General features: G+C 45.1%; 1 protein-coding gene across 3 annotated transcripts in view; it reads right to left on the bottom strand.

Annotated features, from left to right (window-relative positions):
• Positions 1-13,707: 13,707 nt before the first annotated feature.
• The window catches only part of KLHL26 (kelch like family member 26), a 38,172-nt gene continuing 24,764 nt past the window's right edge, over positions 13,708-27,115 (bottom strand). For 2 of the 3 annotated variants that reach the window (XM_075283362.1, XM_075283369.1), the window contains exons 2-3: positions 17,224-17,406; positions 13,708-15,957 (exon numbers count right to left, since the gene is read on the bottom strand). In XM_075283362.1, coding sequence (XP_075139463.1) covers positions 14,376-15,957; positions 17,224-17,406 — 1,765 coding nt within the window. In that variant the 3' untranslated portion in view covers positions 13,708-14,375. The remainder of the gene's footprint in view (positions 15,958-17,223; positions 17,407-27,115) is intronic. The other variant, XM_075283376.1, reaches the window with a different exon arrangement.

Below are 27,115 nucleotides of genomic sequence, written 5' to 3'. Positions count from 1 at the left end.
GCTGACACAGGTCAGCTGACACAGGCCTCTCTCGCTGACACTGTGCTTATGTGTCAGCGAGAGAGGCGCGCAGAGAGCGGCGAGGGAGCGGAGGAGAAGGTAAGTGTAATGTGGAGGTGGAACGTGAAACTGGGGGCAGATATGGAGAGGACGGCATGACACTGGGGGCAGAGATGTGGGGACATGAATCTGGGGGCAGAGATGGAGAGGACATGAATCTGGGGGCAGAGATGTGGAGACATGAATCTGGGGGCAGAGATGGGGGACATAATCTGGGGGCAGAGATGGGGGACATGAATCTGGGGGCAGAGATGGAGGGGACATGAATCTGGGGGCAGAGATGGGGGGACATGAATCTGAGGGCAGAGATGGGGGGACATGAATCTGAGGGCAGAGATGGGGGGACATGAATCTGGGGGCAGAGATGGAGGGGACATGAATCTGGGGGCAGAGATGGAGGGGCCATGAAACTGGGGGCAGAGATGGGGGGCCATGAATCTGAGGGCAGAGATGGGGGACATGAATCTGGGGGCAGAGATGGAGGGGACATGAAACTGGGGGCAGATGAAGGGTGTATATGAAACTGGGGGAGAGATAGAGGGGGAACATATAATTTACGGGTGACTGTAGGAGGATTATACTGTGTGCGGGCACATGAAAAATTAACGAGTGGGCGGGGTCAACACAAAAGTGGGCGGGGCTAAATTTCGGTTCTTCAAAAGTTGGGAGGTATGCTCTTAGCTTTCAGATAAACTTGCCCAATAGGTGGTCATTTTTTTGGCAGCATTTTAAAAAACAGTCCTTAGTATTATGAGCCTTTAGTATTCACCTGACACTGATAAGAGATGTAATAGGATGACTAGTAATACAGAGCAGCCCTCACAGTATTACTATGACCTGAAGGAGCCGCCTCACAGGCAGACTTGTGGAGTTGCCCATAGCAACCAATCAGAGCTCAGCTTTCACTTTACCTCAGCAGCTTCAGTGATGAAAGCTACTGTATAGTACAGATTTTACATTTCCCTATTGTATGTATAGGGCCTAACTTCCAGGGCCTAAATTTCATGATGGGGTGACGCTAGAAAGATGTAATGTGTGCAGTATTCTGCTCTTGTGCGTGGAGAGGGGGCGTGCCAAATTTCACCCAAATTGGGCGAGAACTGTGGATTTGTATAGAGCAGACTACTACAGGATTTGAGTTTTATATACCGTATTTTTCGGACTATAAGACGCACTTTTTTTCCCAAAAATTTTTTGGGAAAAGAAGGGTGCGTCTTATAGGCCGAATGTGGCGCCTGGCACCCGCTCTAATAGAGAGGCGGATGTCGGCAAGGGATAGACGCCGGGGCCTGAGACATCGCTGCGCTCCTCTGCCCTGCATGAAGCCAGCAGCGGGAGGAGTGATGCTATTCCGCTCCTCCGTCCCCCCGCCGCTGGCTTCATGCAGGGCAGGGGAGCGCAGCGATGTCTCAGGCCCCGGCACCTGTGATGGAGTCTATCCCTCCCCGGCATCCGCCTCTCTAGTACAGCGGATGCCGGGTCAGTATCGGTGGCCCCTTCTCCCCCGTACCTGTGAAGTTGCAGGCCGGCTCCTGCGCGGCGATATCGCAGGAGCCGACCTGTTCGGGTGACAGCTGGGAGCCTAATGAGGCTCCCAGGCCTGTCACTGCTGTATTAGTATTGCGGCTGGTCTCTATGACCAGCCGTAATACTAATAGACAGAATGTCCCATAGACGGCAATACAGTTGTATTGCCGTCTATGGGACTTGCAATCAAGTGACCGCAGGTTCAAGCCCCCGGGGGGGGAATAAAATAGTAAAAAAAAAAAAAAAAAAAAAAAAGCTTTAAAAATATATAATAAAAATATGAAATAAATAAAAGTTCTAAATCACCTCCTGTCCCTAGAATATATATATATATATATATATATATATATATATATATATATATATATATATATATCTATCAAAGTAGAAAATCATATATCATAAACCACTGGGTTTTTTTCAATACAAGGTGATCTAAGCAATAGATATTCCCCAAAATGGTATAACTAAAAAGTACATCTGACCCCGCAAAAAAAAAAAAACACTCTATGCGTCCCCGTACAGCTGCAGGGTCACCTGTCAATGTGGCCTTGCAGCTGTTGCAAAACTACAACTCCCATATATTAAATATTTTACAATTTTTTGCTTCAAAAATTTTTTTCCCTATTTTCCTCCTCTAAAACCTAGGTGCGTCTTATAGTCCAGTGCATCTTATAGTCCGAAAAATACGGTATATAGATTTTATGAGGCAAGATGGCAAAAAAAATTGTTACTTCTGGCACTTTTTACGATGCTCACTGTGTGTTTAGTTGTACAGTTTGTTATAAATGTGTGCTATTTTCTACTATGTTTTGTGTATTTTGTGTAGTTACATAGTTTTATACTGTATATGGGAAAATAAGCATTTTATTGGATTTATTTGGATAGTATTTATTTTTCTACTTGTTTCTTTTTGTTCCAATGGGGGTATGAACCCCGATTCAGCGATATAAACTCCAATACAGGAATATTTAAGTATTGTCAGGATCTGGGGGGACCCGAAACAGCTGGGCTCCAGTCTACAAGGTGTAGACTGGAGGTGATGGGAATGGCAAGTCCTACTAGCGGCCTACCTGCCATTACCTAAAAAATCCACCCCAGTGCACAGCACTTAAATAGGGTCAGTTTTCTTCTGAGAAAACACTCTGGATCATCATCTCACCCATCTGAGAAATCTGGGTGAGATGTACATCCCTTCCCGTACTTTACCAGCCATCGGCTTACAGTATATAATCAGCAGTCAGCCAATATTTATATTATAAAAATAGGAGTAGGGCTAAAGTGGATTGAATTGCTTTTCCAGTACTTAAGATAAGTTCACATTTAAGAATCTGCCTTAAGAATGCCTCCCAACTCTGCCATTTACCTCAATGAAAGTCAGGCAGAATACACTAGTATTTTTTTTTTTTTTCTTTAATTCATTTAAATGAGATTTGCAAAGTGGAATCCGTCTGATAGGTCATGACCATCCACTGCAGCGCAAGAAGGCAGCCAAATGACATGATTTGCAGACAAACTGCTTTTAAAAAAATAAATAAATACATTTCTTAAATTTTGGAAAGAAAAAAAAACATATTTGAAAAGACAGATTTTAAAATTTGTTTAGGAATTTTGTACATCATTAAGCAGGTTACTTGTCAATACATTTGCAGAACACATTCATACACTTCACTGAAATACATAATCTATGTTATTGAAGACCTTTCTATGGAAAACGGAGCCAGGCCCTAAAAGGCCTAATTGTGCCTGAAAGTGCAACATTTAAAGCTACACTATTTGGATCCAGAGGTTGCACACAGCATTCTTCAAAGGCCGTACAGGTTGCAATGTCAGAAATTTAAACATAAATGGCAAAAAGAGATCATTATTTGTGGCTTACCTCACAGTGACCATGAGCTGATGTTGGTGTCCCAGCGAGTAAGACCTACCCATAGCAACTTCAGCAGCTTGTGAAACATTAGGGAGCCTTCACACAGAGTTTACACTCGCTCATTCTGAACATAAAACTCTTTCAGGGTGAACAGCATAAAAAACAGATCCCATTGACTTCAATGGTTGCTGGCATACGTGTGTATTACATAGAAGGTAATAGGTAAAAAAGCCTCCTATTGATTTCAATGGGTAGCGCGCGTAAGCCGGCACCCATTGAAGTCAATGGGATCTCTTTTTTACGCCGCTCACTCTGAACGAGTTTTACGTTCAGAATAAGCAAGCGTAAATTCTGTATGAAGGCTCCCTTAAAATGGAAATCCAGCAGAATGTGTTAAATTTTGCTGGTGCAGATCCTGTAGAGAGTTTGGAAGTCTCCCTTCCAAACCTACTGAGACACACAATGGGGTGAACCCAGTACCTCTGCCAACTTCCTACTCGGCTTTTTGTCCACCATCACTGGTTGCTGCCCAAATTTTTGAGAAGTCTGCCAAAGCAGAAGTATACAGTTCCCAAATCATGCGCTCATGTTATGTATCCAAAAAAGCCAAACACACAGTATTATGCACCATAGTGACCCCTGCACACAGTATTATCCCCCATAGTGACCCCTGCACACAGTATTATCCCCCATGGTGGCCCCTGCACACAGTATTATCCCCTATAGTGGCCCCTACACACAGTATTAACCCCCATACTGGCCCCAGTTCACAGTATTATGCCCCAAATGAACACCCATAAACAATTATTATACTCTGGGGTCTTTTCAGACCCCAGAGTATAATAATTGGAGACCCAGGGGGAGAAAAACATTTTAAAAAAACTCTGTTACTCACCCATCTCCCGGCTCCTACGCTGTCGGCCTCCGAAGTAGTCGATCATCAATGACGTCAGACGTCACATGACCCGGGACGCAGGCCCGGCTCATGTGACGTCGAACAACTAGGCTGAAGCCTGCACGGATCATGGAGAGGTAAGTAACAGTGTTTGTTATGTTTCTTACCTCTCACTGTCCGCCAATCATTATACTCAGGGGTCCGAAAAGACCCCGAGTATAATGATAGCAGCGGTAGCGGCTGTCATCGGGCCCCTAATGTCCCGGGTCCTGTGGCAGCTGCCTCTGCTGCTATGGCAGTAGTTAAGCCACTGGGATGGATGATGTCATAGCAGTGGGATTATCAATAGAGATGAGCGAACAGCCGTTCCGAACAGCACGCTCCCATAGAAATGAATGGAAGCGGCCGGCACGCGGGGGGTTAAGCGGCCGGCCTCTGGCAAAGTCTGCGTGCCAGGTGCTTCCATTCATTTCTATGGGAGTGTGCTGTTCATATCGGCTGATCCGAACAGTGTTTGCTCATCTCTAATTATCAACTCTAAAGCAGAGTGGTGCAGGAAGGAGATGGTAGATGTCTGAGCAGCAAGAGCAGTACTCAAGGCCCATTTCCAGCACTCCAACTACCTAATTTGCATAAGACTTCAAAATAGTTTTTCACCAAATCTACAAAAGTGACATGCATAACAAATGTACTGTTGTTTAATGGTAGCAGTCGAGTATGTTCTGGGGAAATGGTAGACTCACTTTAAAGAGACTCTATAAGCACATTTGTCACTATTCATATATTGAATCCTATGTATGAAAATCTTATAAATTGCCAAACATACCTGTGTATTTCCTGAGCGATCTTGCAGAAAAAAAAAAACTTTTTCTATATGCAAATTAGCTAAGTGGTGCACCAGGAGTTCATCTAATTTTAATTCTACATGCCACCCTTCTGTAGCCAGCAGCCCCCCACACTAATCATGTCCATCTCTCTTCACAGCCTTCAGTACATTACCTCATCTACGCCTGATCGGACTTACCCAGCACATGTGCAGGTTTTGCATCTGAGCTCAGATGACAACTCCAACAGTGGGACATTACTAGCTACAGAAAGGCTGCGTGAAGAGCGAAAAATGGGTGCACCAGAAGACATGACCATTTTGGTATTTATTTGGTTGAACAGGCTTTAATATAGTGTGGGGGGGGGGGGAGTGAGAGAGGCTTGTAATTGACATCATAGGTAGAACTCAACTATGAGAGACAAAATGAAAAAACAAATCCAGAAAATCACATTGTCTGATACAGAAAGAATTTATTTGCAAATTGTGGTGAAAAATAAGTATTTGGTCACCTACAAACAAGCAAGATTTCTGGCTCTCACAGACCTGTAACTTCTTCTTTAAGAGGCTCCTCTGTTCTCAACTCATTACCTGTAGTAATGGCACCTGTTTGAACTTGTTATCAGTAGAGATGAGCGAACAGTGAAATATTCGATATTTGTTTTGAATAGCCCCTCAATATTCGACTATTCAAATGAATATCGAATACCATTATAGTCTATGGGGAAAAAAAAGTTGGTTTCAGGGGAAACCCAAATTCGACTCAGGAGGGTCACCAAGTCCATTATGACACCTCAGCAAATGATGACAACACCTCTGGAATGCAACTGGGACAGCAGGGGAAGCATGCATGGGGGCTTCTAACGCACCCAATATGACTTTTGGCCCTTGGAGTGAGTAGAACCTTGCACCAGCAGTGTTTTTGGCCCTTGGAGTGAGTAGAGCCTTGCAACAGCAGTGTTTTTGGCCCTTGGAGTGAGTAGAGCCTTGCACCAGCAGTGTTTTTGGCCCTTGGAGTGAGTAGAACCTTGCACCAGCAGTGTTTTTGGCCCTTGGAGTGAGTAGAGCCTTGCAACAGCAGTGTTTTTGGCCCTTGGAGTGAGTAGAGCCTTGCACCAGCAGTGTTTTTGGCCCTTGGAGTGAGTAGAGCCTTGCACCAGCAGTGTTTTTCAGGCCCTTGGAGTGAGTAGAGCCTTGCACCAGCAGTGTTTTTGGCCCTTGGAGTGAGTAGAACCTTGCACCAGCAGTGTTTTTGACCCTTGGAGTGAGTAGAGCCTTGCACCAGCAGTGTTCTTGGCCCTTGGGGTTAGTTGAACCTTTAAACAGCAAAGATTTAGTTTTTGGCCCTTGGGGTGAGTTGAGCCTCTAACCAGCAGAGTTTGGGGGAATTAGGGTGGATTGAGCCTCTAACCAGCAGAGTTTGGGGGAATTAGGGTGGATTGAGCCTCTAACCAGCAGAGTTTGGGGGAATTAGGGTGGATTGAGCCTCTAACCAGCAGAGTTTGGGGAAAATCAGGGTGGATTGAGCCTCTAACCAGCAGAGTTTGGGGGAATCAGGGTGGATTGATCCTCTAACCAGCAGAGTTTGGTGGAATCAGAGTGGATTGAGCCTAGTAGGAGCAGAACTGTGCAACGCTGATGGTAGAGGAGTATGAGGAGGAGGAATTGTAGAGGTTAAGCACACACATGAAACTTCATGTCGGGGTGCTTGACACCGGTGGACATGAAAATGATGGGTCTATCCAGTAGCTGTTCATTTTGATGAAAGTCAGCTGGTCAGCACTGTCAGCTGACAGCCAGCTACGCTTATCTGTGATTATGCCACCGGCTGCGCTGAAGACCCTTTCCAATAGCACGCTGACGGAAGTGCAGGAAAGGACCTCCAATGTGAACAGCGCAAGTTCCAGCCACAAATCCAACTTGGAGACCCAATAAGTGTAGGGCGCAGAGGGATCGGAGAGGACAGGGCTGTGGTTGGCCAGGTTCTACCACAACATGCGCCTATACTTGTCCCTCCTGGTGACACTAGGCCCCTCAGTGGCGGAAGTTTGGCAAGTGGGTGCTATTAACGTGTCCCAGACCTTGGAGAGTGTGCCCCTGGTGGGTGTGGACCGGATGGCAGTTGTTAGCCTCTTGGAGGAACTCTCCTCTCTGCCGCCAATAAGAGTTGATGGAAACATCTTCATCATATTCTGCACCAGTTGCTTGTGGCAATCATTAATGCGACTGGCCCTCCCCTCTACCGGAATAAAAGTAGAGATATTATTTTATACCGGGGGTCGAGGGTTGCAAAAATCCAGTAGTGGTTGCTCTCTAGATTTTGACAATGCGTTTGTCACTTGAAAAGCACCCCAACATGAATTCAGCCATGTGTGCCAGAGTGTTACTTGGCATGACTTCGCTGCCCTCACCGGAATGGTCACCCTACATTTCCTCCTCTTCCTCCTCCTCCATTTCGCCCCATCCGTGCTGCAGCAAAGGGACACACTGAACTTCCCATCTAGCCTCCCGTGTGACAATGAGATCATCTGCCACTTCGTCATCCTCCTCTGCCTCCATTAATATACGCTGTGAAGTGGACAGGAGTGTGCACTGACTATCCTGCTGGGATGGTTCTGCTTCTATGCCCAACTCCTCAGCATACAATGTGTTATCCCTGATGGTGACAATGGATTCTCGCATCACACACAGGAGCGGGATTGTTACACTCACGAGTGCGCTGTCACAGCTGACCCTCTTGGTGGACTCCTCAAAGACACGCAAGATCGCGCATAAGTCTGCCATCCATGGCCACTCATGGTGCAGAAACTGCGGGAGCTGACTCTGAGGAACCCTTGGGTTTTGGAGATGGTACTCCATCAAGGGTCTCTGCTGCTCACACACTCTGCTCAACATGTAGTATGTCGAGTTCCAGCGTGTGGGGACATCACACAACAGCAGGTGTTCTGGTAGATGGAGGCGTTGCTGGAGTGATCTGAGGCTAGTAGCGGCTACTGTACACTTGCGAAAGTGGGCGCACAAGCGCTGCACTTTCACCAGTAGCTCATGAACGTTGGGGTACGTTTTTAAAAACCGTTGCACCACTAAATTGAAAACGTAGGCCATGTATGGAACATGTTGGAGGTTGTTAAGCTCCAGAGCTGCTACCAGGTTCTGGCCCTTCTCACACACAACCATGCTTGGGCCCAGGTCCAGCAGCGAAAACCATGTTGACGTCTCATCGAGGAGGGCATCCCTCACCTCGGAGGCAGTGTGCTGTCTGTCCCCCAAGCTGATGAACTTCAGCATGGCCTGCTGACGTCTCCCCACGCCAGTGCTGCAGCGTTTCCAGCAGGTAGCTGGGGTCGATGCGGAGGGTGGTGGTTGTTGGGATGTTGGGCGGGGAGACGAGGTAGACCTCCCCAGTTTGTGATCCCAGCCTCTACTACATTCACCCAGTGTGTCGGCAGTGAAATGTAGCGTCCCTGACCGCATGCACTTGTCCACGCGTCGGTGGTCATGTGGTCCTTTGTGCAAAGCGCGGAACTTAGGGCCCATCTGATGTTGCGTGACATGTGCTGGTGCAAGGCAGGGACGGCACACCGGGAGAAGTAGGGACGGCATACCGGGAGAAGTAGGGACGCATCAGGTCACAGAATGCCTGAGTTTCCACAAGCTGGAACGGCATCTCCTGGGCCAGGAGTTTGGAGATGTGCACGTTTAAGGCTTGTGCATGTGGGTGGGTAGCGCTGTATTTTTGCCTGCGCTCAAACATCTGGGAGATGGTGGGTTGCTGGGAAGAGGCGCATGATGGAGCAGGAGAAGGAGCTGAGGCAGGAAAAGGGGAGGCTGAGGGAGAAGTCCCCAAAGTGGTGGAGCAAGATGTGGAGGTGTCCTGGCTGGTGGTCTGGACTGCAGCACCAACACTGGCAACAGTGGGAGAGGCAGTGGTGGCAACGCCGGACGACGATTGTCCTACATTTGCTCTCTCTCTCCCACTGAGCCCAGTGCTTGCATTCCAAATGACGGCGCATGGCAGTAGTCGTAAGGTTGCTCTTTTCGGAGCCCCTACTCAGTTTCGAGTTGCAAAGTGTGCAAACCGCACTATATTTGTCCTCCGCGCATACATTGAAAGATCTCCACACCACCGAAGACTTTGCCAATTTTTTAATGTCATCATATGTGTTGGCTCTGAACATATCCCAAACTAGTAGTGATGGCTTATTCTTTAAAGCTGATCGTCCATTCCAAATTTCTTCCAGCCATTTTTTTTTCCGTCTTCATCCATCCAGCCTTTAATAAGTTCACACACTATAATTCATGGTGGAAATTTGACCTTTTTAGGCAAGGTCTTTCTTTTAAAAATAATGACAGGCCGCAGCTTGGTTCCATTAGCCAAACTTTACAAAACGACTGTGAAATGATTTTTTTCATTTCCTATGGTTCTGAGTAAAATTGTTTTGTCTCCCAAACTTGCCACAGTTCTGTTGCTTGGAAGATCAAAGATCATAGGTGTTTCATCCATATTCCCAATATCTCCCAGGTCATAGTTATGGATCCTTCCTTATTTTATAATGAATGAATGGAACCACATCACTTTTTCATTAAAGTCTTTTGGCAACTTCTGTGAAATCTTTTGCTTTCTGCCGCAAACATAAGGCAAATCTGTCCATAAAGCGGGTACACCATCCTACTGACGCAACAAACTTTTCACTGCCTGGTGCTTTTAATGTGTCATCTTTAGCCATCTGAAGGGCACTTAAGTGAATTCTCATGCGTGTTACCATTTTGACGATACTCCATAACTCATTTATGCAATTCAGTCTCTAGAGCTTCATATGGAGATGTTAAACCATGTTGAGCTTTTTTTGCCTTTGAAATCTTTTTCAGGTCAGCTTTCATTTTCCGCCACTCCCTCACTTGTTTTTCGTTAACACAAAATTCCCTACTTGCAATACTGTTATTGCTTTCTTCTGCTCTTGACACAACCTTAAGTTTGAAACCAGTTTTGTATGATATGCGTTTTTGTTTTGGTCCAGGATTAGAAATATTGGGATCCATTTCTATCAGGATAAAAAAAAAAAAAAAAAAAAAAAAGACTTTGATATCATAAGCCCTACTCCAAAAATAAGCAGTAGTTATAGTTCTTAAGGTACAGGTCAATTTACTGTAACAGTAGGCCGGCTTCAGGTTTGTGTGTGCCCTTGGGCGATAGACCAAGGACCAGGAACTGCCGCACGGCACAGATGGCAGAAGAGGCTGCCGGCGTGCAGGAGAAAAGGCATGATCTTCATCTGTGTGTTGTTGGTATCGATTATCCACCTATATTCAGCAAATTGCTGCTGTCGATGATCCGCCTGCTCCGGCATTTCGGCTCTGCTACATCTCTGCATATGCACAGCATACCAAGCTGTGTTACATCTCTGCATATGCACAGCATACTCAGCACTGCTGCATCTCTTTCCTACGGGCTTCATTTTTACAGTGTTCACTGTGCAGCTAAAATGACATGTCACCTATATTTTATGTTTCAGTGCGATTCTGGGGTTAACAAATTTATGTGGTTTTATTTACATTTTAACCCCTTAACAAAATTCTAAAACTGTGCCAAAAAAATATTTTTCTAAAAGTCGCCATATTCTGACATCTGTAACTTTTTTATACTTTCGTGTACAGGGATGCATAGGGCCAATTTTTTTTGCGGGGCCAGGTGTACTTTTCAGTTTTACCATTATGGGGAATTGTTATTGCTTTGCTCACTTTTTATTCAAAGTTTTATCAGAGGCAAAGCAGTGAAAAGACAGCGGTTTGGCACTTTTGACTTTTTTTCCTGCCACAGCGTTTACTGTATGGGAAAAATAGTTTTATAGATTTGTAGAGCGGGCATTTTTGGACAGGGATACCTAATGTGTATGTGTTTCACAGTATTTAAATACCGTACTTTTATATGTGTTCTAGGGAAAGGAGGTTGATGTGAATTTTTAATACTTTTTATATATATTTGTTTTGGTTTTTTTTTTGCATTTTATTAGATCCCCTAGGAGTCTTGAAACATAGGGGTATGATCACAGGCACCGATGGGATAGTGGCCGGAGTTTTTGGGCTCGTTCACACGGGGAAAGAGGGGGTGGATTTTGGTGCTGAATCCTCCTCAAAATCTGTCCCCTCACAATAGAGGTCTATGCAGACCGCTAACTATCTTTTTTCCGCTAGCGGTTTGTTCCCACTAAAGGAAAAAAGAAGCGAGCTACACTTTTTTCAGGCGGATTCCGCAGCTGATTTAGCCACGGCGTCCACCTCGCGGCACCACCCTCCGGACTAGACCCATTCATTTGGGCCTACGCCGGAGATGGAAGCCACGACAGTCGTGGCAGGTGCATTTTGGTCCTTTTCTGACACGACTTCCTGCATCAAAATCAGGACCAAAATACTTCATCCCGTGCCCCATGTGAATCGGGCCTTTGGGTGCAGGAGATGCTGGGTTCTGGGGATTGGGAGTTTTGTTTGTCTGTCTGCCCCTTCCCTGAGCTTGAGGACTGGGATTTTTTCCCCTTGTGATGAATGGCCCAGAGTTATGTTTTTTTTTTTCACTGCCTTCTCAGATATATTTCCCTTTTGCCCTGTTAATTTACTTGACCTGATTAGCAAGATGCCAGAGATAGTGTCCAGTTGTCCAAGCCTAATTCCTCCCTGGAGGTAGCTTGGCTCATCCCCTTGTCTCAACCTGGGCACAGCATTGTCATGATTGTGCCAACTTCGTTATTCTTAGCAGGGGGTGTCTGGGATCAGTGGACTGAGAGCCTTGCTATTACCTTTTATCAGATAAGCTGACTCCATAAGAGACTTTCAAAGAGTTATGACCGTATATAGTCATACTGGTACAAGGTGAGGGGGAGAGCTGCTCACCTTGCTGACCTCATCATTGCATGAACTCCGGAGACCCAACTGGGTATTATAATTCTGTTTCTAATCTTTTATTCTTTTTATCTTACTGCACTGTAACATACCTTTCTGTAACCATATAAGCTTGTATCCACTAGCATATATTTCTAAGTATGTCGGTTGTCTAGTATCGACCCTGTTGGGTTAATAAATATAAAACTTAGAAAGCTCGTCTCATATTATCCTATAAGACCCGGTCCCTCTCTCAGGGTGAGAGCGGACGGTAAAGGTAAGAAGGTGATCACAGTTTTGCCCGTGGCAAGGTCAGGTAGGCCAGAGGCTGGGTCATAGTGGCTTTGGCGAGGCGAGATCCTTCACACCCCCACTTGGAATTCAGCCTAGTTGAATATAGGGTATCTGCAGTGCTTTTATTAACCCCTTCCTGATGGAATAGAGCACTGCAGATACCCTATGTTCAGCCTGGCTGTAGTCAGGCTGAATTCCAAGGGGGGGGGAATCCCCAGTCTCAGGGAAGGGGTAGTTAGACAACCAAAACGACCCCCCCTCTCCCAGAACCTACTGCACCCCAAACCCCCATCAACATCAACCTAGTACACTTTTATTTCCAAAATGCAGAAGAGTACCTGTAGTTAAAGGTACTTCTGCTCTATCCGGCCAGTATAGGTATTACAAGCAACCAAAAGCTCCTCCCACGCTTGGATGGGATCATATCAGCGTGCGGGGGGCGTGGTTCACTATGTGCCCTAGTTGCGCCATGTTCATTGTGAAGATGGCGGTGAACAGAGGAGGAGCCGTGCTGAGCAAGTTGAAGATGAGTGGCGGGACTAGGGGTAAGGCTGATCACAATTACCCTATATACACGAGTATTAAGCCGAATTTTTAGCACAGTTTTTGTGCTGAAAAAGCCCCCTTCGGCTTATATTCAAGTCAGGGAGAGATGACTTGGGGCGGCCCTGGAGACCGTGCTGCTGCCAATAGGTGAGTTGTGAAACAGCGCTGTCTCCAGGACTGCACCAATTCATCTCTCCCTGACTCCAGCGGCTGTCTCCACCAGTGAGTATTTTTTTAGGGGGGGGGGGGGGGTCTATGACCAGCCACAATATCAATGTATAGAATCTCCCATAAAATAGTGGGGGAAGAAAAGAAGCTTTAAAAATTTTTTTAAAAAATTTGTAAGTCCCTCCTTTCCCTAGAATACATATAAAAGTAGAGAATTACTATGAAACACATACACATTAGGTATCCCTGTGTCTACTGAATATAGGGTATCTGCAGTGCTGCTGTTCCGTCGGGAAGGAGTTAATAGGAGCATTCCATGGTGAGGGAAAAAAAAAAAAAAAAACCAGTCTTCAAGCTCAGGGAAGGGGTAGACAGACAACCTAAACCCCCCCCCCTCCTTTCCCATCACCCAGCAACTACTGCACCCAAAAACTCCCACCATTTTAATTTTTGAAATTTTCCAGTAGCTGCTGCAGTTCCCCCCTAGGCTTATACTCGAGTCAATAAGTTTTCCCAGTTTTTTTGTGGTAAAATACTTGCGTATATACGGTATATTACAAAATTTATTAAATGACACAAATGCTGCCAGAAAATCAAAAGTTTAGCTGTGCTTTAACAATATTTGAAGCAAAGAAACTCCAAACCACAGGAAACCTCTTCAAAAGAGGATAAAAAATAGCATCCTGTAACACATTTTTTTGTTCCTTCTTACAAGATCCACTAAAATGGGAAGCTTGACTATGCAAAAATTGTCATAATCAGACATGGCATCCAACAAATCATAACAAAATGAAAAAATAAAAAAAGTGGCCACTTTTTACACTTTTGGATTTGGCTAGTATTTTGCAGGAGTTTTGGGAGGCCAAAAACAAGAACATAACCTAAAAGAGAAAAGTATAATGAAAAAGTGTTTTTTTTTACCCTTTTGTGTCATTTGGAACCACTCCTGGTTTTGGCTAATAACTTTAGTCAAATACTGACTGTGTCAAAGTAGTCTTAGGAAGATAAATGGGAGGCAGCTTGGGGGGAATAAAAGTGGAAAATTCGCCTACAGAAAAAAAGTAAACATTAACTGTTTTACTAAATATGCAGTATTACAATTATTAAGTGTCACAGTATTGTGTAGAATAAGTACAACATTTGATGTATGCACATAGTTGGAACTACTGTGTAGAGACATATGAATGATATGAGTTTATGAACTGCAAAAACTTTAATGGGTCATTGAAACCTTCTTCCATTTTCTGCTCTCTATACAATGCAAACTGAAAGAATACAAAGATTAGGTCAAGTTCATGTTGTGAAAGTGTTAGGTTTGGTTAGCTCTGAGTTGTTACTTGTGGTAGTATAACTGATGCACAAGCTATTCCTGCAAAGGATTCTGGGAAGTGCAAGTCCCTCTCCCATTCATCAGTTTCTGTATTGTACACTTGCACAATGCTAGTGACATTGTTCAAATGCCAGTTGTAGCCCCCTACAATAAAAATTTTCTGATCTAAAACACAGCAACCTGCTTCAGATTGCCCAGCTCTCATTGGACTCACAGTTGTCCATAAGTCAGTCTCTGGAGTATAATACTCAACTGCTAAAACGTCAAAACATCGATCAACATGATCCATTCTACCCCCAAATGCATAAATTCTGTTTTTAGTTCCTACCATAGTATGAAGAACTCTGGGTTCATTCATTGGAGTCTTAAATTCCCATTGGTCTAATGAAGGGTCATAACAATGTAATGCTTTTTTGTCATCAACAGACACTCCATAGCCTCCTGAAATGTACAGTTTAGCTCCAAGTGTAGCACCTGCATGACCCCAAGTTCTGCGTTTTAAGGAGCAGACAAAAGTCCATTCATTCATCTTGGGACAATACCTTTCAACAGATGCTAAACTTCCTGATCTGTTCCTTCCCCCAGTTGCATATAGCATGCCATACAAGACATGCAGTTGAAATTGAATTCTGCTTTCCTGCATAGATTGAATCCGTAGCCACTGATTTAAGTGAGGATCATATCGAAAACAAACTTCTACAGCTCCTTCGCCACTTCGATACTGCAAATGCTGTCCTCCCACGATATAGACAAAATTGTCTAGTACTGCAACACAAGCATGGCTACAGCCAACCTCCATTTCATCAAGCTCCTTGAACTGACGAGAACTCATATCTGGCAAATAATATACTTTACTGCTTACTGTTCGATCATTATCAGTATAAGGTGTTCCACCAAATGTTATAAGTGAACATTCATCTGACCTAATAACTGTCCTACAAGATTGCATCTCATGCTGGCGGAATGGAAGAATTTGGTAGTTGAAGGCCTCAAGAAGAAATTGTCGACATAACACATCTTCTACCATGATATCCACAATCTGAACACTGTCCACCAGTTCCGAGGATTTCATCAATGGAAAGCGAATGTGACAGAGAACTTGACTAGCATTTGCTCGTCGGGAATAGTCAAACTGAAGCCAACGAATTGCAGCATGAAATAAATCTATTTCACTGCAGTTTTTTAACTTATTGCTTTGGAGGAAGAAAACTAGCCGTTCTAAAGGTAAATGAAGAAAATCTTCTTCCTCTGAGATTTTAAGAAAATGTTTAAAAGTGAATGAATCCACTGATTCTTTCAGAGAAGCCAGACTGAAAGTTGTAGCCATCTGCCCAATATTAAGACAAGTCTCCACACTCATTGCAGATTTCAAGAACTCTTCACAAAGCTCCACAACAGGTACCATTTGGAGAAAAACTGCAGCTCCAAGGACATCATGAATGCAATCAAGATCCAGAGTAACCTCTGCACTGTATGCAAAATCAATGATATGTCGCAGTCCTCTAGAAGATACTCCTTTAAGTTCAATTACATCTTGACTGGCTTCCCTCATTCCTCCTGTAAACATTGCCCTTGAAAACAAAAAAAAAAAACACAACAAATTAAGACATCATAAAGACACATCTTGGGCATACAGCTTAAAGTTGCTCAATATGCCCATACTGCTGTACAAATTAATATATGGGTTTTAGCAGTTTTCTGGGGCTTTTTGATTCATATTCACACTTGAATCTGCTTTTATCACTCTAGTACTTACCACAAAGTATCTCAAACTACACAAGCCATAATGTAAATATCAACAGGTTCTCTTTATTCAAAGAGTGAAGCACTGCTTGAGTACATGTGGCCAGCGGGTCCTTTAACAGTCATTTCACCTGTGCTGTATCCGGATTGGATATTGCAATATAAGTGATAAGGAAGACTATAGAGGTCAGTCAAAGGAATGTAATATCCGCATGCCAGAGGTTGCCCGAGATCCCCACCTCCAAAGGATACTGCCAGTCACTACCAAATATTAATAATAATAATTAATAATATCTTTTATATAGAGTCAATATATTCCACAGCACTTTACAGAACAGAGGGTACATGAAAAGACTGTAAGTTTGCTGCATATGTATTTATACTGGTCCTACCTTCATACTGTTAGGATATGCCATAAATGCATGATCTCACTTTTGAGATTTGCATCTATCAAGTCTGTTCGGATATTTTTAGAAGTACCATTCTTGTGGGTCTTAGAAGCAAAGGGAATAGTTCAGTGCATCTAACAACTCTTCTTATCCATCGTTAATCGCCAGGTACTTAAGGTTACATTTTTAATGCAGCTCCTCTTTAAAGAGGACCTTTCACCACCTGTACCAATTCAAGTTCTTAGCATCTGTAATAGCACCGCTCCACTGATTCCAATGCAGTTGGAATTTTTTCACTAGCTCCCACCATTCCGGAGTAAAAAGCACATATAATTTTGATGCCTGATGTGCTATTTAAGCTCTGTAATGTCAGAAGGGCGGTGTCAGGCAGGGGGTATGATTCAGAGATAAATCAGAGGCAGCCAGTGTCAGAGCTCAGAATCTCAGCCCTTTCCTGTGCCTGCCTGACACTGCCTTCTTGACAGTACAGAGCCTAAATAGCACATCAGACACCAAAGATAACAGCATTGATTGCTTGCAAATGATGGGGACTAGAGAAAAAAATTCCAACTATGCCAGAATCAGCAGGTATTAAATAATGTAGCTGGAGTTGTTGGAGGTGGTGAAAGGTGCTCTTTAAATTGAGGTTCTTCATTTTGCTGTTCTGCAATTAAGTAAAAAATATAATGTATGTTCAAAACCTACCGAAAGTAGTCACTGCAGGCAGCTAAGACCACTTTGTGAACTTGGAATACTTCATTGTTTATAGTAAGAATGACATCAAGAAGCTGTCCCTGTCCGCGTAGCTCTGTCAGTCCCTGTAGAAGGGTTGTACTATGGCCTGGAGCGGAGAAGGTGCATTTCATGCTGCTGTTCTTGTCAGCCATGCTAAAAGTAAAGAAAACAACAAGCCACTGACTAACCTTCTTGTAAGAAGACAAATAATATAATGTAATATATATCTTAGATCATATTTATTACTACAGATACTTAATAGTCATGATTGCAGATCACTATTTATCTGCCCCACTGTGTACAATCATTGCTAAACTAATAAAAATGTGGCATACATGCTTTACACCAAATTTTTGAGCATTTTAGACCCAAACATTTCTGTATCTTATCCAACAAGTGGGTAGGAATTATCAGGAAAGGGATGTGGGTAGGCAAAAGGGGTTGCGGTTTGACCTTAGAAACCTTGTACCAAAAAATGTGTCAAAATTCAGATTTTTTTTTTTTACAGGACGTAGGCAAAAATAACTAATTTGAAATTAGACTAGGCAATTTAAAGATGCACTAGATTTTTCAAACAGCATTAGACACTTCTAAAAATCTGGTGCAATTTAGACTGAAATTTCGATAAACTAATACGATCTACCCCCAAGTGTACACTAAAAACTCTATGGCAGTCACAAGTACATGACTAATGGCTAAACATAGAATTTCCAGAACTACAACTGCACAGCATACAGATGCTATAGCTACAATCTACCTTAAAATAATTTTCAAATGTTAAAGAGGATCTGTCACCAACTGCAAAATGCTAGATGACATACCTCATCTGATGGTCGCTGTAACCCTGAAGATTGTTTTTTGTTTTTCAAATCTGTCGAAAAGATATGGCCCTTGGAAGGCTATATGTAAACTAGCTCTTTCTCTTCTCCCATGACAGCACCAAAGAGAGAGAGAGAGAGAGAAAATCCACCCCCAGGGACAGGAAAGCTACAGGATAAAAGGAAGGTGGAGCTTCTTCCCTATCAGTAGCTTCCTTGCACTGGAATAGGAAGGCCTACGTGGGTACTTTTGGGAGAATCCAAAGGATATTAGTTACCTGGCCTGAGCAGCGGTAGAGGGATGGTCCTAATTGGGATCCTCTCACAGATCCCTTTAAAGAATGTTGACTGCAGAGCTACCTTTGCCAGGAAAGTGGTAGCGCACATGCCAGCAAGTCCAGTATACGGAGCTGTGCTTCTCTCCCTCTCCCCACCATCTTCCTCTTTCAGGGCTGCAGGAGATCTGGCTGGAGGGTTGGCAGCATGAAAGCTGCTGGGGTTTCCGAGGAGGGAGTGGGGTTGGCTTCACTCCAGATAGTGCTGCTCGCTGCTACCGGGCGCCTAGAGTTTCAACTTCTGGTGTCTAACCACTGCAGGAGCAGAACTGAAGAGGCAAGACTGGCAGGCCATTGCCAGTCCTGAAGGCTTTCAACAAGGCACCAATAGAACCACTGATTTGGTGGAGTTCCAGGTAGTTCCTTCTTTGAAGATGGTTGAGGGCTGCAATTGAGAAGCTTCCAAGCCCAGGCCCCAGAACGGGGGCCAGGAGGACATGACATCAACCCGCTCGGTATTGAGGGGAGACGCAAGTGGCTACGGGCTGCCCTTTTATTCCCATTTGAGGATGAGAGTTCCCTTAAGGATTCTCTTGGTAAAAAGGAGGAAGGCTTCCTGAAGCGTACATGGGAATTACATTGGGGCCTCTCAAGCCCATTATTGTAGCAATATGTACAGTGTAAGGGGTTCAGCTCACACAGTTGGGAACGTCAATGACACCATGCAGACAGGTAGTAGAATAAACAAAGTCCAGTGTTTTATTTGGGCATTCGGCATAAAACACTGTGCCAGTAAAGAAACAAAAACAACAAACAAAACCTAAGCCTTGTCCGGCTCTAGCTATACAGTAGGTTACCTCTCTGACCTACAGCAGGTTGAGTCACCATATAAGCAGGTCCAAGTCCACAAGGTACCTGTTTCTCCTCAGGAGTGTTTTCCTCACACACTCCTTGTGTGTATCAGACTCCTAACTGAGCTTCCTTCCCCAGTAAAATAGCCCTAAGGAAGCTCACCTGTGGATGCCCCAGACTCAGGGCAAAACCCGTGGTGGAGTAAGGGTGTGGACTGGAAGGCTCCCACTACCAACCTGCCCTCCAGTCCAGAAAAGCCAGCCCATAATACGGAACAAGAGTTCCAGCAGACTATGCTCTGCTAGAACATGCTTACCCTGGCTTTCCTTTATCTCACCTGGCTGAGGAAACCAGGCGAGATATACACGCCATCCACCACCTTACCGTACACTTTACCACATATCCCCCCCCCTCTTCTCCAGACCAGAGGTCTGGGCATTTTTACTGAAGAGACAGCAGACCCTGGACAATGCATCCGCATTTCCTTGCAATTTCCCTGGTCTATGTTCAAGGTTGAAACAGAAGTTTTGTAAAGAGAGAAACCATCTGGTCACCCTGGCATTTCTCTCCTTATTTTGCTTCATCCAGGCAAGTGGAGCGTGATCTGTCACCAACACAAACTTTCTACCCAGCAGATAGTATTTTAGGGACTCTAGGGCCCACTTGATGGCCAGACACTCTCTCTCCACTATGGCATAATTTCTCTCTGCTGGGGTCAGTTTCCTACTCAGGTACATCACTGGGTGTTCCTCCCCATTTACTACCTGTGACAGGACGGCTCCCAACCCTGTATCAGATGCATCAGTCTGAACCAGAAACTGTTTTCTGAAATCTGGGGAGATTAGCACTGGCTGTTCACACAGAGCAGACTTTAGACTCTGAAAAGCCTTTTCTGCCTCTGGGGTCCATTTTACCATGACTGACTTACCGCCCTTTGTTAAGTCCGTCAATGGTGATGCAATGGAGGCAAAATTGGGCACAAACCAGCGGTAGTATCCGGTAATGCCCAGGAAGGCCTTGACCTGTTTTTTCGTTAGCGGTCTAGGCCAATTCTGTATCGCCTCAATTTTATTTATCTGGGGCTTAACCAATCCCTTACCAATAATGTAGCCCAGGTATTTTGCTTCCTCCAGACCCACTGCACATTTTTCAGGGTTTATGGTCAGGCCTGCATCACTGATGGAGTCTAGGACGGCCTGTACCTTACAGAGGTGACTTTTCCAATCAGGTGAAAAAATGACCACATCGTCCAGGTAGGCAGCATCATAATCACGATGTGGTCTCAAGATCAGATCCATCAGCCTCTGAAATGTAGCAGGGGCCCCATGTAACCCAAATGGCATCTCTACATATTGGAACAGGCCTTCAGGAGTGGAGAATGCCGTCTTTTCTTTTGCCGCATCAGATAATGGTATCTGCCAATAACCCTTTGTAAGGTCAAGTGTTGTGATGTACCTGGCACTCCCCAGCCTCTCAATCAGTTCATCCACTCGGGGCATGGGGTACGCATCAAATTTTGAAACCTCATTTAATTTCCTGAAGTCATTACAGAACCTCCATGTCCCATTGGGCTTTGGGATTAGTACAATGGGGCTTGACCATTCGCTGCTTGACTCCTCAATGACTCCCAGTTCAAGCATGCGCTTGACCTCAGAGGATACCGCCACTCTGCGGGCTTCTGGTATTTTGTACGGCTTCAGGCTCACTTTAGTGTGGGGCTCAGTTTTAATATGATGTTTTATCAGGTGCGTTCGGCCGGGTAGGTCAGAAAACTTGCCCCTGTTGCGCTGTAGGAACTCCTTTACCTCCTGTTTCTGGTGTCCTGACAGGGCCTCTCCTATTCTTACTGGGGGAATTGGCTGTAACCCTTCTTTAACCACAGTTGGGGTGGCTACCGAAGCCTCTCTATCCTTCCACGGCTTGATGAGGTTTATGTGGTAAATCTGGAAGGGTTTTCTCCTGCCTGGCTGATGCACCTTATAATTCACCTCACTCACCTTTTCTACAATCTCATAGGGACCCTGCCACCTTGCCAGAAACTTACTCTCAATGGTGGGAACTAGAACTAGGACCCGGTCCCCTGGATTAAAGGTCCTCACCCGGGCAGACCTGTTGTAAATTCTGCTCTGGGCCTCCTGAGCTTGTTGCATATGCTCTCTGACAATGGGCATCACCGTCTCTATTCGGTCCTGCATCTGGACCACATGTTCAACAACACTTTTATATGGGGTGGCCTCAGTCTCCCAGGTCTCTTTGGCAATATCTAGCAAACCCCTTGGATGCCGACCATAAACTAACTCAAAGGGGGAAAACCCTGTAGATGCTTGGGGTACCTCCCTGATGGAGAACATAAGATACGGTAACAGACAGTCCCAGTCATCCCTTTCCACTACCTTCTTCAACATGTGTTTGAGGGTTTTATTGAACCTCTCCACTAATCCATCAGTTTGTGGGTGGTACACTGATGTACGGATATGCGCGATTTTAAACAATTTGCATAGTTCTTTCATAACGTTTGACATAAAGGGGGTACCCTGGTCCGTAAGCATTTCTTTGGGAATTCCTGTGCGAGAGAACATGTAAAACAACTCCCGAGCTATATTTTTGGAGGCCATGTTTCTTAAGAGAACTGCCTCCGGGTACCTGGTGGCATAGTCTAACACAACCAGAATGTATTGATGTCCCCTAGCGGATTTGACTAGAGGCCCCACCAGGTCCATTGCAATTCTTTCAAACGGTACCTCAATGATAGGAAGTGGCACCAACGGGCTACGGTAGTGGGGTGTGGGGGCACTTAACTGGCACGTGGGGCAAGACTCACAGTACCTCCTCACTTCTTCATATACCCCAGGCCAAAAAAAACGTTGGAGGACTCTCTCTTGTGTTTTACTAGTCCCCAAATGACCACCCAACACATGATTATGAGCCATATCTAACACCATGCGACGGTACAGTTTTGGCACCAAAAGCTGTTCCACAATTTCATTGTTACACTTGGTGACTCGATACACCAGGTCCCTATTCATAGAAAAGTGTGGAAATTTGTGGTCAGCTTCGGGATCCTGTGGTACACCATTTATTACCGTGACATTGGCACGTGCAGTACTCAAAGTGGGGTCTCTTGCTTGCTCAGTCCCAAAGTTACCCCGAGACACTCCTAAATCTAGCACCTGCTGCCCTGGTGGGGAAGTTTCTTCTTCTTCCCCGGCTAACACTTGCAGGGGGAACCATTCATCATTGTACGCCTCAGGTTCATTCACATTTTTCCCCAAATTAGTTTTACTATTTCCCGGGGTCCCTGCACATGAACCATTATTGTCAGAGAAAGGAACAGATTCTGCTGGAGTTACTTCACTGGCAGCAGGAGCGTTACCTTTCTTCCATAATTCCCAAAACAATGGGAAATCACGGCCCAAAATCACCTCATACATGAGCCGTTTTACCACACCGACCTCATAGGTCACAGTCCCAGAGGGAGTTACCAGTTGAACTGAGGCCACAGGGTAAGCTATAATATCCCCATGGATGCATAACACTTTCACCTGTTTGCCTGGTATATAGTCCCCAGTCACAAGGCTGGCTTTAACCAAAGTCACTGAGCTACCAGAGTCCAGCAGGGCTGTTGCCGAGCGGTCATTAACCCTTAACATGCATGCATGTGGCTCAGTCCCTGGCATGGCTGCACACACCGGTACAGCAAATAGCGACTGCCGCCTATTAGCATCACACTCCATGAGCTCTGAAGTAAGAGGGCAATTGGCGGCCACATGTCCCCACTCATGACACCTCCAGCACTGGAGGGACCCAGTCCTTTTCAAGAGGGAGTCATTTCTAGGACCTGTGGGCCCCTTAGGTTCAAGTTCAGTCTTTTGCCCTCTCCCGAGGTCCAGAGCCCTGTTCCCTCTTGCACTTTTCCACACTCCTCCCACTGTACCCTTCTTACCCACCGATGTCACGGGACGGGCAGTCCTGAGAGGAGTTGGTGCTGTGGGAACATCATGGAGGAAGTCCTCGGTCGCTATGTACCTTTCGACCAGGTTGACCAGTTGATCAGCAGTCTTGGGGTCCCCGTGTCCAACCCAGCGTTGTAGCTCTGCTGGCAGCGCCCTGAAGAAGCGATCGACGACCACCTTTTCCACAATTTGGGCGGGTGTGCAGGTCTCTGGTTCCAGCCATTTGCGTACCAGATGGATTAGGTCATACATCTGGGACCTGGTGGGTTTGTCAACGGTGTAGGTCCAACTGTGCACTCTCCTAGCGCGAACTGCTGGTGTGACACCCAGGCGAGCAAGGATCTCAAACTTTAGTTTGGTATAGTCCCGGACATCCTGCTCCCTGAGGTCATAGTAGGCCTTTTGGGGTTCACCGGAGAGGAAGGGCGCAATCACATCTGCCCACTCTGCACTCGGCAGACCCTCTCTCTCTGCCACTCTCTCAAACACCGTGAGGTAGGCCTCGGCGTCATCATAAGATGTCATTTTCTGCAACACTTGCTGTACAGCCCTCTTTACCTTGGCAGTCTCCGGCAGGATTACCTCCATTTGTCGGGCTTGAGTCGTGCCAGACTCTCGGAGTGCAGCCATCTGCTCTATTAACAGGCGGTTTGTTTCCTGTTGCTGCGCCAGGGCCTGTTGTTGTTGCACCTGGACCTGTATCAGCTGCTTTAATACCTCTTCCATGGTATTGGACTGTCCTTGCAAAGTTGCAGCAGCTTTCACCCAGGACATATACTTCTGGCTCTTTTAATGTCTGCCACACACAGTTGTCCAGACTTCGGTTATGCCGTTGTACCCCGCGTCCTCCACCAATTGTAAGGGGTTCAGCTCACACAGTTGGGAACGGCAATGACACCATGCAGACAGGTAGTAGAATAAACAAAGTCCAGTGTTTTATTTGGGCATTCGGCATAAAACACTGTGCCAGCAAAGAAACAAAAACAACAAACAAAACCTAAGCCTTGTCCGGCTCTAGCTATACAGTAGGTTACCTCTCTGACCTACAGCAGGTTGAGTCACCATATAAGCAGATCCAAGTCCACAAGGTACCTGTTTCTCCTCAGGAGTGTTTTCCTCACACACTCCTTGTGTGTATCAGACTCCTAACTGAGCTTCCTTCCCCAGTAAAATAGCCCTAAGGAAGCTCACCTGTGGATGCCCCAGACTCAGGGCAAAACCCGTGGTGGAGTAAGGGTGTGGACTGGAAGGCTCCCACTACCAACCTGCCCTCCAGTCCAGAAAAGCCAGCCCATAATACGGAACAAGAGTTCCAGCAGACTATGCTCTGCTAGAACATGCTTACCCTGGCTTTCCTTTATCTCACCTGGCTGAGGAAACCAGGCGAGATATACACGCCATCCACCACCTTACCGTACACTTTACCACAACAGCTAGAACCCTTATGATATGTTTGGAGGAATTAGTAAACCAGTTAGATTTCTAGATATACAATTAAATTTAGTGTCAGGTGATGTGGCCTCTAAACCCAGACTGTGTAATCTGCTCTGAACAATGCCAAGGCAGCAGATTATTTAAAAAACAAACAAAAAACATTCAGTCATTTTCAGAATTCCAAAATAGGGAAGGAAGTTTCTAAAACATCCAGGAGCTGGTCAGACCCAAGGATGGTTTTTGTTCAATAGTCAGAATACAGCACACCTCACCACTCTCACAGTACAGCGCTATAGGTGCTACTGTGAGGAAGGGCATTCCTGACTGACTGTCAGGAACGCCCTTCTGACAGTGAAGAGCTACGGTGCCGGCACCGATAGCTCTTCACCTGGGGCACAGATCGTGAAAGCCAACAGTGTGCTGAATTCAGCGCACTTCCGGCTTCCCAGCGGTATATAAAGCCGCCTCTGCCCCAAGTCATGAAAGGTTCTATTTAAGGAACAGTTCTCTACTGATTAGGTTGCTTTTCTCCTTACTCCCTAAATTCAGACTATTCTTTTAAAAGCAACAATATTCAGTCTCTCACATAGTATTCCATGGAGACTGGAGAGGGAGGAGGAGGCGGCTACTATTGGCTTGATTTATTGCCTGATTCTGTTCTTAGTAAAGTCTTACCTTACAAGATATAGTGGACTATCCTAGCAAGAATTTGTAGTATAAGATCAGCAGCTTCCTCCACTCATCTACCCTCCCCATAGACTTCTATGTTTAAGATAACTAGTGTGATGAATGGAAACATTTTAAAATTAATATAGATTAAAAACTTGTATCACCACATCTGTACAACCCATACAATATGATGAATCCCGCACAGTGAGGAAAAAAAAACATCCCAAAATGGAACCAATAAAAGTACATCTTGACCCTCAAAAATTAGCCCTCCATCAGCTTCATAAATAGAAATGTTATTAGGATGGCGATGCAAAAACCATTGATTTTTTTTAAGCAAAATAAGTTTTTATTCTGTAACAGTAAAACAACATACATTAGCTATCATCCTAACAGCACTGAACCACAGAATAGAGATAACATATTACTTATGCTGTACAGTAAATGGCAAAAAACTGAACCCATTCCTGACTTTCACCTTAGTACGGCAGATGTCAGGTATTTAAATATGGCAGCTGCTCAGGAGCTGAGTGCCCACCATAGCTGCCAAGTCTCAACTGTATTATAAAGCAAAGACCCAGAGCTGTATTGCGGGCACTGGTTGCAGGCATTAATCTCCTCAAAGTCGACTCCAAAAACCAATCAGCTGGCAAACTTATAGAAATACGGTGAAAGCCATGGGGTGGGGGGAGGCAAAAAACAAAACAAGCCAAATTGCAGTATTTTCAACTTCATACAAATTACAAATAAAAAGTCATCAAAGCAATAGACATTCCCCAAAATGTTATAACTAGAGATGAGCGAACGGCATTCGATCGAATTGGTATTCCAATCGAATACCACGCGGTAAACGCACTAAAAATTTGTATCCCCTCCCACCTTCCCTGGTGCTTTTTTGCACCAATAACTGTGCAGAGGAGGTGGGATAGGAAGTAGGAAAACGTTGGCATAAAAAAAAAAAAAAAAAATGGAAAAAGTAATTGGCTGGCTAAATCAGGTGACCTCCACTTTATACGAATAGTGGATTTCAGATTCGGTTCATATGAGACTGTGAACTAGACAGGGTTAGCTAGGAATCTTACTCAAACAGCTCTTTGGTGCTCTATATACCTTCCTTGCCAGCCCGAGATACATGCAAGCATACGGTCAATGCATTCCTATGGGAAAAAGTCAGCTCCCACATACTGCAAGCTGCCAGCGATCCTGACTAACATATGGTGCGCTGCCACAATGTGTTTGCATTGAACTTGCTCTCGCATTTAGCTCGGGCTGGCACTTTCAAACTTCACCTGCAAGCACATCTCGTGGCAGCCCATTATATGCTAGTCGGGATCCCTGGCAGCTTGCGTTATGCTGGAGCTGCCTTTTTCTCATAGGAATGCATTGACCAAATGCCATACAGTGTACCTCATTGGCCCATGAATGCTGGTTCTGCCGGAGGCTTGTCTGTGAGGAGGCGGAGTCTAAAATCGGTCCACAGCAGTCTCCATTGTGGTCCGATCTCAGATGTAGCAGAGTTCAGCGCACAGATCTGCTAAATCTGAGATGTAGCAGAGTTCAGTGCACAGCTCTGCTACATCTCAGATGTAGCAGAGTTCAGTGCACAGCTCTACTACATCTCAGATGTAGCAGAGTTCAGTGCACAAATCTGCTAAATCTCAGATGTAGCAGAGTTCAGTGCACAGCTCTGCTACATCTCAGGTATAGCAGAGTTGAGCTATGAACTGAGATCGTACCAGAATGGAGACTGCTGTGGACCAATCTTAGACTCCGCCTCCTCCGGCAGAACCAGTGTTGATTGGCCGAATGCTGTACACTGTATGGCATTCGGCCATTCAACTCTGGTCAATGCATTCCTATG

This window comes from Leptodactylus fuscus, chromosome 1 (genome assembly GCF_031893055.1).
Source record: "Leptodactylus fuscus isolate aLepFus1 chromosome 1, aLepFus1.hap2, whole genome shotgun sequence".
Taxonomy (NCBI): Eukaryota; Metazoa; Chordata; class Amphibia; order Anura; family Leptodactylidae; genus Leptodactylus; species Leptodactylus fuscus.
The sequence above is the reverse complement of the archived record's forward strand: the minus strand, read 5'-3'. Positions and strand labels throughout refer to the sequence as shown.